This window comes from Cavia porcellus, unplaced genomic scaffold (genome assembly GCF_034190915.1).
Source record: "Cavia porcellus strain 051 isolate PalLab524CR breed Dunkin Hartley unplaced genomic scaffold, mCavPor4.1 scaffold_6, whole genome shotgun sequence".
Classification (NCBI taxonomy): Eukaryota; Metazoa; Chordata; class Mammalia; order Rodentia; family Caviidae; genus Cavia; species Cavia porcellus.
The window spans coordinates 28,034,312-28,051,080 of record NW_026947489.1 but is presented as its reverse complement, the minus strand read 5'-3'; the positions used below and the strand labels follow the sequence as shown (position 1 = coordinate 28,051,080).

At 37.5% G+C, this 16,769-nt stretch overlaps 1 protein-coding gene across 3 annotated transcripts in view; it reads left to right on the top strand.

Annotated features, from left to right (window-relative positions):
* The window catches only part of Snap23 (synaptosome associated protein 23), a 32,538-nt gene extending 18,255 nt beyond the window's left edge, over nt 1–14,283 (top strand). For all 3 annotated transcript variants that reach the window (XM_063250187.1, XM_063250185.1, XM_003475716.5), the window contains exons 6-8: nt 8,724–8,882; nt 10,273–10,417; nt 12,856–14,283. In XM_063250187.1, the coding sequence (XP_063106257.1) occupies nt 8,724–8,882; nt 10,273–10,417; nt 12,856–12,921 (370 nt within the window). In that variant the 3' untranslated portion in view covers nt 12,922–14,283. The remainder of the gene's footprint in view (nt 1–8,723; nt 8,883–10,272; nt 10,418–12,855) is intronic.
* Nucleotides 14,284–16,769: the final 2,486 nt, after the last annotated feature.

Genomic DNA, 16,769 nt, shown 5'->3' with positions numbered 1-16,769 from the left:
AAACAGGCTTGCCTATAATGAAATCCCAATTTTAATTTGTGCATGGAAGAGTTGGGAAATACATACATCTGGATGATATGGAACAGGATGGAGTTAGTATCTTTTACTTTCAAACAAGGAGTAGGAATACTTTGGCCTGGACTATTATGCCATATGCACATGAGAAATGGCCAAGGAAGTGAAGGATTTGGGCATTGTCTTTAAAAGATTTGTCATGTGCTTGGATATATGAGAAGGAATAGCAAAAGGCACATAAATCTGGTGTTAGATCATGTGATACTGACTAAAGTGCAGAACTGATAAAAGTCAAGTAGAGAACGTATCATAGAGGAGGGAGGACATGTCCTGGGCTTTGAGTGAACATGAAGGAAGAGGGCCCCTGGGGAATATAGGGGGCCATGTGGGGCCCTGTGTTCAATCCCCAGGGAGTGAGCAACTCCCAGAAAAATTTCTTGTGGAATATTCAGAGTAAACAAACAGTAAAGAAGAGCTTGACTCAGCTAATCATGTAGATGGGAAGTGGAAAATAAGAAGCAGGTAGTAGAAGAAACAAAATTGAACTGTATGACCTTACCCCATGAGCTAGTTAAAAACCCTTTGCAATCAAGGATGAGACTTGGGAGGTAGATTTTATTATTATTATTTATTATTTATAATTTATTATTATTTATTATTACATAAGTAATATAAGCAATATGAGAGGGAACTGACTATAAGCACCATAAGAGGGAAGAATCAAAGGCAGGTGGAGATTTGGAGTCTCTAGTAAACTAGGAGATACAAGGTTTTCCAACTGTTGATGTATACCATATGAGATTATGCTTGATACAAAGGAATTTAATTAATCTATTAATTAATCAATCTATTAATTAATGACTTTATATTTTTTACTTACACAATGTTGACAAATATTATTATCAGATGTAGATGAAGTTGGACTGAGGGAGTTAACCATTCTCTTCTGTTCATCTGTTTTTTAAAAAATGGTTAACAAAACAATTTTGAACTTTACATGTAGTTGAAATGACAATATCTGGAAAGTGAGTGACTATACTTACTTGTGAAAGGATTTCTTTTCAACATTAGCTTTTTTTGTTTGTTTGTTTGTTTTGTTTTTGTTTTTGGTACTGGGGATCAAACTCACAGTCTCACACTTACTAGGCAAGTGCTTGAGCTGCTGAGCTAAATCCCCAGCACAAGGGTTTGTTTTTGAAGAGCTTCATAGGCATCAGTATTTGCATCCAGTTGTCTCAAGTGATCTGGTAAATGAAGAGTCCCACTCAGAGGTCTATAACTCTCAGCATTTTTCTCCTCAAAGCAGTTAAGAATGGGAGTGCTTTTGATAAATCATTGTATTTTCAGATCAATGTCATATAACATTTTCTGTGTCATTTCTATTAGATAAATAGTGTTAAGTTGCTAGTTGGTTAACTTCACATTTTGTTTTGGTCATTAGAAATTAAGATTTGACAATGTTCTTCCTAACCTGGTCTGTTGAATTTCTATCTTAATACAGGTAGATTGATCTGTTTAGATCTTGGTTGACTCTCTGAAAATCCGTATTTTAATAGCTGTGACGTATCAGTTAAGGTTACATAATCATCTAACAAGTTATAAAGGCAGTGGTTTTGTTTGGTTTTGGTTTGTTGAAACAGTGTCTTGCTATGTAGTTCAGGCTGGCCTTAAAGTCACTATGTATCCCAGGCTGACCTCAAACTTGTGGCTATAAGGAATAGCGCAAGTCAGAGACCAGCAGACTGTCAGGCCTGTGTAAAGGCAATATGGCATGAGATTTATTGTGCCTCAGTGCAGGCAGACAGAGCATGGAAGAGGCATTTGTTGGGGAGGAGGGTACAGAGAAAATTGGAGCCTGTTTTATTGGTCTTAGACAAAGTGGGTCAAGTGGGTAGATCAGGCAAGGTGTCTGGTAAGTGGGTCACGGACTTCAAGTAAGGAGATCTGAGGTCAAAGTTCTTCAAATGTCCAGTGGCTCAGTGGTCAAAGTCCTCAGGGCGTCTGGTGTAAATGTATGGAAGTTCTCAGATGTCCTGATGCTTGGAAGATTTCATGCTCCACCTTTTCTCTTTTTATGACATCCTGTGTTTGCCAAGGGCAACAGCACTCATGCTGAGCTGAATTTTCTCTAAGAACAATGCCACCACTGGCAAACTGGGTGCTCCATGCCTTGACTGGAGCCGATATTTGCAGTCTTCCCGCTTCAGTTTCATAAGCACTGGCTTACAGGTGTGTGCCACCTTGCCTAGCAAATGCACAGATTATAGATTTCAAACTGTTAGCCATATTTTGCAAACATGTTATGCCTTTCGCCTGTTTTCCATGTTCCGTCTGCTAAGAGTAAGAGGGAGAAAGTACACGAATTTCTTAGGGACCAGTTTGTTTTGTTTTGTTTTGTTTGTTTTTTGTCTTTTTGCTTTTTATCGGTACCAGGGATTGAACTCACTACTGCCTGCTTGCAAGGCAGGTGCTTATGCCGCTGAGCTAAATCCCCAACCCCTTAGGGACCAGTTATTACAAGAAGAAAAGGAAGGAAGAAATCCTCTCTTGAGTTTATAGAGTAGAATCAATTTTAGGTCCTGGATTGATAAAAGGAAAAGCCATGAGTCCTAAAATGGTTACAAATATAGAAATGTGTAAATAGAGCTACAGCAGCAGTAATTTTCTTTCTCTTGTACATCTCAGCCAAGCAGAGGCAAGCTTTTCTTAGACATAGGTGGGAGTGGAGGTCAAGTATGGTCATGAAGCAGTCTACAGCCTCTGCCCTCAGTAGTACCCTGTCTTAGTGGGTCCGAAGAGGGCATTTCTTAACTGATTAAATCAGGGAGCTGCCATAGCAGCAGTTGCTTCCTGAAAAGGGGAGACTAATGTCTCAGTTTAAAGATGACTAATGGTTTTTTGAGACATGGTCTTGCTATATAATTCATGCTGGTCTTGAACTCACTATATGTAGGCCAAGCTGGCCTCAAACCTATGGCGATCCTCCTGCTTCAGTCTCCCAAGTACTAGGATTACAGAACTGGTAGTACTAACAACACAGGCCCATTGTCTGTCTGTCTGCTACCCCAACATTTCTTTCATTCTTTTTCATTACTGGGGATTAAACCCAGATCTTCACACTGGGTTTATCTTTTATCTCCAGCCCTTCTTATTTTTTTATAATAGGGTCTTTTAAGTTACTAAGTTCCCTAGGCTGGACTTGAGTTTGAAATCCTGTCTTAGTTTCCAAGGGTGCTGGGATTACAAGTGTGCGTCCATGTGTGTGTCCTTTTCCTCTCATTTATTTTCATTTTTTAAAAAATGTTCATTTTGAGACAGGGTCTCACTATATAGTCTAGGCTGGCCTTGAACTCACTATGTAGTCCAGGCTAGTCTCGAACTCAAAGTGATCCTCCTGCCTCAGCCTCCCAAATGCTGGGATTACAGACATGTGCCACCATGCCAGACTCATTTAAAATTTTTGAAAAAATTGCCGGGCGTGGTGACTCACACCTGTAATCCCAGCACTCCGGAGGATGAGGTGGGAGGATTGTTTCGAGTTTGAGACCAGCCTGGGCTACAAAGTGAGCTCAAGGCCAGACTGAACTGCATAGTGAGACCCCATCTCAAAAAAGAAAAAATTTTTTTTGAAAATATTTTTGAGTTCACGTTTGATTCCAGTCCTTGTAGAGAGTTGGCACATGTAAATGTCAAATCTTAATTCTTTTTCCTTCCCCTCCCTTCTCCTTCTTCCCACCTCTCTCTCCATTGCTTCTCTCTTTTGGACTGACATGTAGTTGTTGAGGTCTGTTTAGTGGAATAACTGAAGCAAATCTTTTCATTTAAGAAATAGGAGTAGCTTTATTTAGAAAAAAAAATTGAATTGCCACTGATTTTTTTTTCCTAAAGAACTAGTAGAATTTAATAACAGACTACCAGGATTAAAGTTTAAAATTGTAGATAAATGTTATTGTGTCTGACACAGGAGGATCCCAAATTTGAGTCCAGACTGGGTAATTTAGTGACTTAACAAAAGCTTGTGTCAAAATAAAAAATAAAGGTGTGGTGGTGCATGCCTGTCATGAGGCTGAGGCAGGAGAATCACTGAGTTTGTGACTTGCCCCTGTTTCACGGGGGTAGGGATGTATGTAGTTCAGTGAGAAGACCCTGGGATCAATCCCTGTACCATGAAAAGAAGAGCGAGCCAAGTATGGTGTTGCATGCCTGTAATTCCAGTACTCGAGCCTGGAGGATCACTATGAGTTTTGAGGCTAGCCTGGGCTACGTAGGGAGACCCTGTCTCAAAAAAACAAAACAAAACCCTAATTTTAAAAAGAAAACATACGTTAACTTGCCACATTTGGAGTCTAAAAGTAAAATGCCCCAGATCCTTTTTTTTTCTCTCACAAGAATTGTTCCTTATTTTTATATATTTTTTCTTTTTTTTCCCTAACCATACCTATGCATATTTTTTTTTCTTTTTTTATTGTTGTTGTTGTTGTATTGGGCACTGAATCCAGGGCTCTCACGTGTACCATTGAGCTATACATCCCAAGCCGTTTTTGTTGTTGTCATTTGAGACAGAGTCTCACTAAATTGTCCAGGTTGGCTCTGAAACTTGGGATCCTTCTCCCTCAGTCTCACCAAGGGACAGACTGGAAAGTCTCAGAGTAGTAAACTGCAGAGTAGTAAACTAATATCCTAGTTAAACCATTCTTATCAAGCTGTTCTGACTTAAAGTCTATTAATATAGAGCTGGACACAGTAGCACAAGCCTGTAGTCCCAGGTACTTAAAAGGTTGTGGCAGAAGGATTGCAAAATTGAGGCCAGCCTAGGCAACTTAGTGACTTGTTTCAAATTGAAGAAAGCATTTGGGGTATGGCTCAGTGAGTATAGGCCTGGGTTCAGTATCTAGCTTGCAGAAAAAACAAATGTCTGTTACATAATGGTATATAATTTGAAGCAAAATGAATATTTCTGGGTCATTTGAAATGAAGTTCAAAATTGTACTATAGGTTTTCTACTATTCTAATCTTTGGTCATGTTGAACTGCAAAATTTAAGCTGTGCGTGATTAAAATAAATACTGAATTATATTTCATTTGACAATTAAGTGCTTCCTCTGTCCTACTTACTGAAAATACAAAGATGAATAAGGTATACCTGTGGCCCTGTCTGTTTGTTTATAATTTATCTTTTTTTTTTTGATTTTTTTTTTTTTTTTTTTTTTTTTTTTTTTTTGTCTTTTTTCATTTTTATCGGTACCAGGGATCGAACTCACGACCGCCTGCTTGCAAGGCAGGTGCTTATGCCGCTGAGCTAAACCCCCAGCCCCTATAATTTATCTTTTTATGCTTCACATGGTGTCTGATGTATATTCAGGAAATACTTGTGAATAGACTGTTCTTGAGAAACTTGTTTGCTGGTGGGAAAATTAGACATAAAGATTTTTAAAAACTATAACGCAAATAAAATATGTAATAGTAATTTAAGAGAAATCTGTGTTCCCTAAGAAGTGAATGTTGCCATATTTGTCTTCTCTCATATTTCTATAATTTTAGGAAGGGATATCATCACCTAAACATTTTGAGGGAAAATGAAATGTGCTTTGGTTTAAATAGTTCTTCTGTTAAATAGTTCTATCATTTTTCTTTTTTATCTAGATTCTCATTTGTGGGTTGCTTCTGTAAAATCAGGCAGGAATTGGAGTGTGTTACGTTTTTAAATCTGCTTCTGTTCCGTTTGACTGGCATTTACTGTTTTCTTTGTCTCATTCTCTCACCTAATCTCTTCCTTTCTAATCTGCTTACTAAAATGAAGATTTAACATCAGAAGCCGGGCTCAATTACTGATGAAAGGGAACTTTAAGATGCCGTTGTGGCGCAGTGTGGGCTGCTAACCTGCTCTTTCAAGGTGATGCTCTACTGGCTTTGCTGTGTATGTGTGTGGTTTTGTGAATGATCAAGAAATCGTGCTGTGCTGTGCTGTGCTGTGCTGTGCTGTACTGTGCTGTACTGTGCTGTGAAATGTAAAATGAATTTGTTCTCCATGGATGCTGACAAAAGGTGAACTTGACAGAATCTTAGTGTATAAAAATTCCCTTTGGCTAATGGTTCTACTAATACCAAAATAAAAACACTTCTCAAGTTTTCTAAATTTAAAATAGGTTGGTATTTGTAGATAGTGGCTGCAATATAGGTTTTATCAAAGGTAAAAAAATTCAGACTGAATGCCTCTCTCTCAATAAAATTTTGATTTCTGGTTCCTGAATCAAGATTTTCTTTCTTAAAGTGTTGCTTCTAATAATTGAAATTCCCCATGATTTAGGCCACTACCAAATCAAGAAATTGACAATCTAGTCATCCTAAATCCTATTCAGAGTAAGGTGGGATATAAATTTTAAATGTTGACATATGTACTATCTTCTTTTTTAAAATAAATATTCCTGCTGGATCTCTTGGCACATATGTATAATCCCAGCACTTGAGAGGCAGAGGAAGGAGGATCACCTTGAGTTTGAGGCCAGCTTGGGCTATATAGTGAGCTCAAGGCCTCTTACCCTCTCACTTTATAATTCATATTATATAATCCCCTTTATATGTATGTGAACTACATAGTGAGAGCCTGTCTCAAAAATAATTAAATCACATAAAAATGAAGATGCCCCTTCTATACATTACAATTGTTCCATAATTTCTGTTATATCACATGTTAGCTTGCTATGATTTTGTGTTGAGTTGATACAGGGCTAACGATTCCTAATTTTTTCATGAGTTAACTCTGTTACTTTACTGTATACTGTATTGTCTTACCTCTTTGATTTTAGATCTTTATGAGAATTATAAAAGACTGATTAAATTTTTTAAAATGAAGTTTCTGAATGAACCCTTTATTTTCTGCCTTTTTTTCCTTTCCTATAACTCAATTATCTAATACTGTGATATATAATTTCTTCCCCCTCCCTCCCTCATATTATAATTAATATTTACATAATTTTCTTTCTCCTTAATAAAAATAATAATAATAATAATATTTGGCTTTCCTTTTGTTATTTTTATTCAGTGCTAATGATGGCAGCCAGAACTAATAAAAAAAAGTTTGCGCTTATGTCTTGATAACTTTGTTTTCTGCTTCTTGAGTTCATTAAGGGGTATTTTTTTTGTCTTTTTCTTTTTTATCGGTACTGGGGATCGAACTCACGACCACACACTTGCAAGGCAGGCGCTTATGCCGCTGAGCTAAATCCCTAGCCCCTATCATTAAGGGATATTTAAAATTTTCTTTTAAAGGGCTTTATCATTCTTAATGAGACATTTAAGTGAAAAAAAGTGATAGCTAAAGATTATTAGATTCTAGCTGGATGTGGAATCCCAGCACTCTGACATGCTTTCAGGTTTGATCCTGACCAGGACAATGTAGCAAGATCCTGTCTCAAAAAATAACTAAGGGCTGGGGATGTAGCTCAGCATTAAAGCCTTGGAGTCAATCCCCAGTACTCAAAAAAAAATTAGATTTCTGGAAAGTAACAATCAGGTATAAATCTTGAATCTTTATCTCTACCTTTTCAGATAGAATTATCTCATTAAAATTCATCATCAATTTGATTAAACATTTTATCACATAGGTTAATTCTTTCCCAGAAGGGGCTGTAAATTTGATCTTGTAAGTCTCGTCAGGTCAGAACCATTTTTTCTTAAAACAGCCTAGACCTAGATGTTCCTTATGTGGCCGTATTCTAATTACGTATTCAGCTACAAATAGATCTCAAAGCTAAGGTGTATCAGTGGATGAAGAAATAACGTACTCACTGTTAATCTGTACACTTAACAGGCATGAACTGTAAGCTATGGGTTAGAGTCAAGGTTGGAACCTTGATAGATCAGGGGCCTAAGATAGTCTTGCCTCAATCTACTCTTTGCTAAGACTGAAAAACCTACTGTCTCCTTACTCACTTTGAATTCAAACTCTCTATCTTCCATCTGTTCCAGTTTGATGTCTTAACAAAAACCCCACTCTGGGGATGTGGCGCAATGATAGGGTACATGGTTAGCAAGTGTGAGGTTTTAGGTTCAGTCTTTCAGCTCTGAAATTAAAGTGAAAGCTTAAAGTTACTTACTTTCTGATAAGCTAATATATCGTTTACATTATGTACCATTACTCTGCTTTAGAATTTTCCTGGGGGCCCATCATTAATACAGAATACATATAAATTGGCTAAACCAATGGATAATACATGAAAATACTCAACAGTTGCTGTCCAAGAACCTCATGACATCCCATGACATTCCTTTAAAACTTTAAGCCAAAGAACTTTAAAAATCAAATATTTGCATTTTACTACTTGCTATAGCTTAGTAAAGATTTGGTAGTAAATATTTGGACCTTTTAAAAATTATTTAAAGCCACGTGTGGTGGCACATACCTGTAATCCCAGCATTTGGAAGGCTGAGGCAGGAGTATCACTGTGAGTTTGAGGCCAGCCTGAACTACATAATGAGACCTTGTCTCAAAAAATAAAAATTATTTTAAAAAAAATTTAACATCAATGAGTTTACATAGTTAATCCTTTTCTTGTCCTACCTTGTCAGGAGGCATAGATAATCTAGATTTAGCTGTGCATAGTTTTTCTGCCAAAGGTGTTAAGTGACATCCTTAAGGTGATGAACGTTAATAATTACACCTGTCCCTCTTCTGCTTTCTGGGGTTCTGCACTCCTGACTCTTCCACAGGACGAAGAACTTTGAGTCTGGCAAGGCCTATAAGGCAGCATGGGGAGAAGGGGGAGGCAACTCACCTAGCAACGTGGTATCCAAGCAACCAGCCCGAGTCACAAATGGGCAGCCCCAGCAGCCAGCCACTGGAGCAGTCAGTGGTGGATACATTAAACGGTACGTCTTCCACATTTCTGTACCTTTCCTAGTGAGTCCTGGCTCACTTAGGAGCTATGAATATACACCCTGTGTCACCCGATAGAAATAATATTTATTCCACTAGAACTACTTTTATCTACCTGCCATCTGACAAAATGTTGACTGTGGTTGTTGTCCAAATTTGTACTTTTCAAAGTGTTAATGTAGACCTGTTTACTTTATAAGTAGGAAAATAAGTTTCAAGATATTTTATCTAGAGCAAGGATTAGCTATATTTCTGTAAAGATATTGGTTATGGGCCAGGTAGTAACCATTTCAGATTTGTCAGGTTATATAGTCTTTTTGCAGTTACTTAACTCAGTTCTTATAAGATGAAAGCAGCCAGACATGTATTAAAAAAAAAAAAGTAACAAAAACCTGGTGTGGTGGTGCATGCCTGAAATTGTAGCGCTTGGGAGGCTGAGGTAAGAGAATCACTGTGAGTCAAGGACAGTCTGAACTATATGGCAGACCATATGGCAAGACTCTGTCTCAGAGAGAGAAAGAGAAAGACGCCAAAAGACTGAGAGGCTATATTTGAATAAAACTTTTTGGGGGCTGGGGATTTAGCTCAGCCGCATAAGCACCTGCATTGCAAGCAGGTAGTCGTGAGTTCAATCCCCGGTACCGATAAAAATGAAAAAGACAAAAAAAAAAAAAAAAAAAAAAAACCACAACTTTTTTTTGTACTGGGAATTGAACTCAGGACCTCGTGCTCACCCTGCAGGCACTTAGGCCACTGAGCTACATCCCCATTGAGGGCAAGATTTGGCCCTCTGGCCATGATTTTCTAACCTATTTCAGAGCCATGTTTTTTTAGATCTAAGCCTGCATTAAGATCATTCGAGGGCCAGCTGTGGTGTTGCATGCCTGTAATCCCAACTATTCAAGATGCTGAGGCAGGCATATCACAAGTTCAAGGCAAATTAGCAAGACCGTGACTCAAAATAAAGTAAAAGTGGGTTGGCGATGTAGCTTAATGGCAGAGCACTTACTTAGTGTGCTCAAGGACTTGTTGAATTCCCAGCACCACCAAAAAGAAAAGATAATCATTTGAGGATTTATTAAAACAGAGTGAACAGCATTGGGAGGCTAAGGCAGGAGGATTGTGGATCCACTGTTTCTGATTCAGCAGTTCCGGGGTGAGATATGATTATCTAGCTTATTTTTGTGTCTAACAGATGCCTAGGTGACACTAAGAATCACAGTTTTAAACCATATAGTATTTTCCTAGACGAATAGCCTATTTCTCCTTGAATTTAACACTTGTTGACGTGATTTTGGTTATTATTTTTAGGAAAATTATACTCAGAATGAGACCATTACATTGTAATAAGAAGTACTGAACTAATTTGTCTGTTTGTGGTAGTATAACCAATGACGCCAAAGAGGAGGAGATGGAGGAGAACCTGACCCAAGTGGGCAATATCCTGGGAAATCTAAAGAACTTGGCCTTGGACATGGGCAATGAAATTGATGCTCAAAATCGACAAATAGACTCAATCACAAAAAAGGTAAAACCCTTTTATGACCACAAGAAAATGAGACATTCAGCTCAGTAAACATTTAGGAATGCTCTGTGACAGGTACAGTAGGGGAGAACAGCAGGAGGGACATTGTTGTGTTTATTGGACACACAGTTTGGATGAGTTTTGGTGAAGAGCTTCTAATACACTGAAGAAGCAGAAGCCAAGTCATCCCATCTCATGTCACTTGGTTCATTTTGAAGCCTCAGTCTTGGAATGAAGTTGTTTTATTTAAACTTTGGCACATAAAGCTTAGAGTTTACAGTGGCCTTTGAGTGTGTCTTACCCCACACCTCACCAGTGACTGTTAGCTTTTAGTGTTTGCTTGATAATTTGTTGTAAGATATATCTCTATGCAGTTTAGGCTGGCTTGAGTGCATTATGTAAGCCTCACTGTGATCCTCCTGCCTTAGCCACCTGAGTGCTGGGATTACAGGTGCACACCATCACACCTGGCTAGTTTTATTGTGTTAAGTACTAACTGAGTAATAAGTGCCAGAATTCACATCTCAGAAAAGAGCAAGAAGCAGTTCTGTAAAATAGTCCTTGTACAGTAGACACAAAATAATCCTAAAGAAAAATTATGATTCCTTGTTTTAACTTTACATGATAAAAAAGATACTGATGCTTGTAATCCCAGCACTTGGGAGGCTGAGGCAAGAGGATCACCATGAATTCAAGGCCAGCCTTGGCTATGTGGTGATACTCTGTCTCAAAAGAAAAAAGATACTGAAAAACAAATTATGTTCAGTGTTAGATGAGTTAAATCAAAATTTTACACTTCATTTTTTTATTTTTTGTAATTTTTATTTTTAAAGAGAATAAAACCAAAATGAAACAGCATAAAGGTAATCAAAACAAAACAGTATGACACAGGACTTCAAAACAAGATAATGGGAAATCAACATTGGTTACCATAATGCCTCTTGTCTTCAAAATAGCTGCCCATATATCTTCAGACATAATAAAAAACAATACAATGAGCTCAATGAAGGACTTCAAAACAAGATGGTAGGGGATGGGGAGTTAGCTCAGAGGCATAAGCGCCTGCCTTACAAGTAGGGAGTTGTGAGTTCGATCTCCGGTACCGATAAAAAGGAAAAAGACAAAAAAAAAACCCCAAAAAACCAAGATGGTAGTAAATCCAAAATGGCTACTACAATATATCGTTGTCTTTGAAATAGCTGCCCATGCCATCAGATATAATAAAATCAAGACAAAACAGAATAAAACCCAACCAAATAAAACAATAAAAATGATAAAGGACTTCAAAACAAGATAATTGGGAATTAATAGCTGCCATCTTCAGAAGGAGACACCCCATAGATACTACACTGTGCATTGTTTTCCTCTGAATAGATGATCAGACTATCCGCTTTCGGCCTGCAAAGCTGGCCTATAAAAATGAAACACTAAACACTACAAGTATTAACTTAATTTTACCTCAATAGCTGTCATTGTTCTCTCCTGCAGTCTACAAATGGTGCCGATTCACAGAAAAGGGTGGGCTTCTGCTTCTCCTCTCAGTGGCCTGTGCATGGCGCTGACTTGCATGGAGGGGTTGGCTTCTTGTTGCTTAAAATTTCACACTTTAAAGCCAGACATGGTTAGGGGCTGGGGATTTAGCTCAGCGGCATAAGCGCCTGCCTTGTAAGCAGGCAGTCATGAGTTCAATCCCCGGTACCGATAAAAAAGGAAAAAGGAAAAAGACACAAACAAAAAAAGCCAGACATGATGGTACACACCTAAAATCCCAGCACTCAGGAGGCTGAGGCAGGGGGATCCCTGCAAATTTAAGGCCAGCTTGGGCTATATATTTATACCCTTCTTAATAAATTAAAAATTACAACACCCACTGACTATAAGATGTATCTTAGTTTCAGACATGTCAGACAATGAAAAAATGCGTTATAGAATTGATAAAATACTGGGCTGGATGTGGGGGCACATAACTGTAATCCCTCCCACTTTGGGAGGCTAAGGCAGGGTGATTGCTGTGAATTTGAGGTTAGCCTGGCTACATAGTGACTTCAAGGCCAGCTGAACTATATAGTGAGTTCAAGACCCTCTCTCAAAAAGTGAAGGGGAAAAAAAAGATTGATAAAATACTGGAGAATTCTTCTGTTATATCTTTGTTGTATTTATATACTAGGGTTTCCCTAATGAATTTCCATTTCTGTCACTTCTTACCAAAATGAGTTTTATAATGTGACTTTAAGTGTTTCCTGTATTCTCTCAGTGTGTCAAGTGTTCCAAATTTATAAAGTTTAATATTTTTCCCCTGGTGCTGAGGATTGAACCCAGTGTGGGTTACACTTGCACAGTGTGGACTCTACCACTGATCTATATCCCTAGCCTAAACTTTATTTTTATTAAAATGACTTGCCTTATGAAGTAATACTTATTATCTTTTGCTTTTTTTTCAGGTGGAAGCCAACAAAGATCGTATTGACATTGCCAATACCAGAGCAAAGAAACTCATTGACAGCTAAAGCTATTGCTGTACTTCATTAGCATTTATTCACTTCTCTAGCTGCTCCTCCCACACCTTTTCAGAGTTGGAAATTTTGATCTTACACTGTGCTAATTGGGAGGTAATGTAGAAGGGCCAGTAGAGGAACAACCTCCCTACTTTATTTGCTGTTTCTCTTGAGGGTAGACTACCGCTCAACCTTCACTGTTTGTTTTCTATTCATACTCTTAGATTGATTTTCACACGTCACATCGAGTAAGAAAGGAGAAATATCATCCTCTTCACCTCAGCAGGTTCTTTTGCTTTCACATTTTGGAAGCATTGCCAAAGACAGCCGTAAAGAAGGCAGTTGTGGAAGTATTTTTTGTTTTTATTTGTTGGCTTTAGTTTGTAGTAGGTGAAGGATAAGAGAGAAGAGGTTTTTACCTCAGTAAAAGTATGCAGGTCACAAAACAAAAAATTACATTGCCACAATAAAGATCTAGTCTTGTTTAGTTTTTATTTAAGTTGCAGTGTTTGCCAGTTAAGGTTAGGGCTTGGTTCTGGAACTTGTATACATAGTATCTTTGTCCTACATCACAAGTTTGTAACCTCTGCCACAAAGAGTAGAATAAAACAGTTTTTTTCATGTAAATTTAGTTGGACATGGTGTCATGCACCTGTAATCCCAGCAATTGGGAGCTTGAGGTAGGATCACCACAAGTTCAAGGCCAGGCAGGGCTGCATAGTGAATTTAAAGCATTTTGAATTCTAGAAATTTATGCATGTACATAGATTCTGTGACCCCAGTTCATATTGCACATGCAGGATCACTTTGTACAGATGAGTAGCTTTTTATTTTCATATTGGTAATAGTTTCACAGTCCCATTATAGACCTATTAACCACATAAGATTGTCATTAGTGTTTGAAGAAAAAATGTAAATATATATTTGTAACATGAGAATCTTTAAAGCAAGCTTAAATTGTTTTTGGAAAAGTTTGACGAAATATGTGAATTCAGATTTACCTCAATGCTAAGAATTATGTTTAGATAAAAAACAGAAAACTTACTTTGATCTCAGGTAGAAAAATAGATTTGAGTTTTACCTAGCTTTATATGTTTAAAAAGTTAGAATAGACTTACTGTCTCACTAAAAATGCTTTGGAAATTACACCTTTGGTTGTAATTGTTGGTGATTTCCTTGTTGTTCTGTTAGCCCTGTATAATGAACTATGTCCAGAATCAAGTTTTATGTAGATCCCAAACACTATTATGGGAATATAATCAGTATTTGTCACCTTTATTTAAAAACTAGCATCTGCACTCTTCAGAGCTGTTGGTGTGAATTGGTTCCACCAATAACGACTCGTGGATTCTTATAATTAAATTTTGTAACTAACTAATGGTCTTATTCTTTCAAATAGGTACTTGTTTCTTTGCCTGTTGTCTTGGAGGTGATAATTTCATTAGCTTTTGTTTAACAAACTGAATCAGAATTCCATAAATCAAGAAGTACTTCAAGCTGAATGTGGAGGTGTATACCTGTAGTCCCAGCTACTTGAGAAACTGAGGCAAGAGGATCACAAGTTCAAGCCCAGCATGGGCAACTTAGCAACTTGGTTAAACAAAAAGACTTTGGGATATAGTGGCACAGCACTTTCATATCATACATGAAGCCCTGGGTCAAACCCCCAATACTGCAAAAAGATCCCTCCAAAACAAAAGTGCTTTAATATATAGTCACCATTGGTTTCTTTCCAGTTCTTATGAGAAATATTTTAGGAGCTGGATATGGCTGCACAATTCTGTAACCCTAACACTCAGGAGGCTGAGGCAAGAGGATTGAAAGTTTTAAGGCCAGTCTGGGTTACATAGCCAGACCTTTTCTCAAAACAAACAAATGAAATATTACAGGACTTTCTATTATTTGTCATGAATTTTTTTTTTTTTTTGTCTTTTTCCTTTTTATCGGTACCGGGCATGAATTTATTTTAATCTTTACCAGTCTTATTTGTTTTATTGTTGTTACTGTTTTGGCTTTGGTTTGTGGTAGTGAAAGACAAGGAAAGAGGTTTTTGCCAGGCGTGGTACATTCCTGTAATCCCAGTACTCAGGAGGCTGAGCCAGGAGATTACAGCAAGTTCAAGGCCAGCCTGAACTACATAGGGAGATCTTGTCTCAGAAAAAGAGAAGAGGGGTAGTTACCTCAGTGAAAATATGCAGGCCATAAAACAAAATATTGCATAGTCACAATAAAGATTTAACAATATTTAGTTTTTTATTTAATTTTCAGTTTTTGCCAATTAAGTATAATACTTGGTTTTGGAGCTTTTATACACAATATTTTTTATTAGTAAATGCCGTACATAAAGAACTCATTCATCATGGGGAATTTATACATGTACATAACACGTCTCAATTCTTTTTTTGTTCCTTCCCCCTCCCTTCTTTACAACTCTTCTTCCCCTCCTTTTGTAAAAGTTCTATTTCCATTTTTCCCTTGAATTTTTTTGTTTGTTTGTTTGATTTTTTATTGGTACCAGGGATTGAACTCAGGACTGCCTGCTTGCAAGGCAGGTGCTTATGCCGCTGAGCTAAATCCCCAGCCTCTGAATTTTCTTTAAATCCTTTTTTTGCTTTCTCCTTTTGCGCCTCCCTATCTCTTGTTCCTCTTGCCATTTGAAAAAGTTTTTCCTATATCCTACTATCTGTCCTTTGTTTTGTTCTTTATATTTTGGGTTTCTCGCACTAGAGAAACAATGCTATATTTAAACTTGTGTTGGATTTATTTTACCTAAGATTATGGTCTTGAGGTACATCCATTTACCTAAAAATGCCTAAAGTATCCATTCTTTATCCATTTATCTGTTGATGGACATATGGATTGTTTCCAAAATTTAGTATTATAAATTGTATTGTAAGTCACACTGGTTTGTTTGTTTGGTTGGGTTTTTTTTTTGTCTTTTTCCTTTTTATCGGTACCAGGGATCGAACTCAGCGACTGCCTTGCTTGCAAGGCAGTCGCTTATGCCGCTGAGCTAAACCTCCAGCCCCTGTACGTCACACTGATAATAAGTAGTATTATATAGTATAATAAATAGTATTATAAGTCACACTTAAAATTGTAAGTGTAACTATGATATAATGACTTTTAACTCTTTGAGAAAATCCTAGAAGGGGAAAAACTGGGTCATTACGCACAATTGTTTTGTCCTTCGTCGCTGTTTTCCAACTCCTGCAAGTTTTCTTAAAGTAAGCCAGTAACTAAATGTTTCTTAGAAGCTTGTGCTAAGGCATTAAATGTCTGGATTCAGACTTTAGCTTTTGCTGCTTGGAGTTAACTCTAAGCTCATTTTGTGTGCCTTGGTTTCCTAGTCTGGCAGTGAGGCTTAGTGATTCCTGCTTAGAATTACAGTGTTAACACCTGTAAATCTCTTAGAATAGTGCCTGGGAGGTGTAAGAGTTTAATATGTGACAGCTGCTGCTTTCTCTAAGGTAGAACCTTTTGTCTTCAAAATCTGTTTGTCATTTTAATGAAAGACAGTACATCTCTTCCCACAAGTGTAAATCTTGCATGAGGATCATTAAGGTCTTCTAAGTCTACTCCTAGATCCCAGGTTGCAAACTTGCACAGCTTCTGCTACTGAGAAAGGAGAGAACTGAGGCCCTAGAAGTTAGGCCCATAATAATGCACTCAAAATGAAAGGTATTGACTTGAAACCACTTGTTCATTTCCTCTCCTGTAACACTGAAAATTTTGAATTTGTTATCCTGCTTCCACCTAAGTAGTTGGATTTATAGGGGTGAACCACCACACTTGGTCAGAGAAAGATCTGTATCCTATATAGCTTCACTTATTTTTTTCTTCAGTTTTAATTTATCATT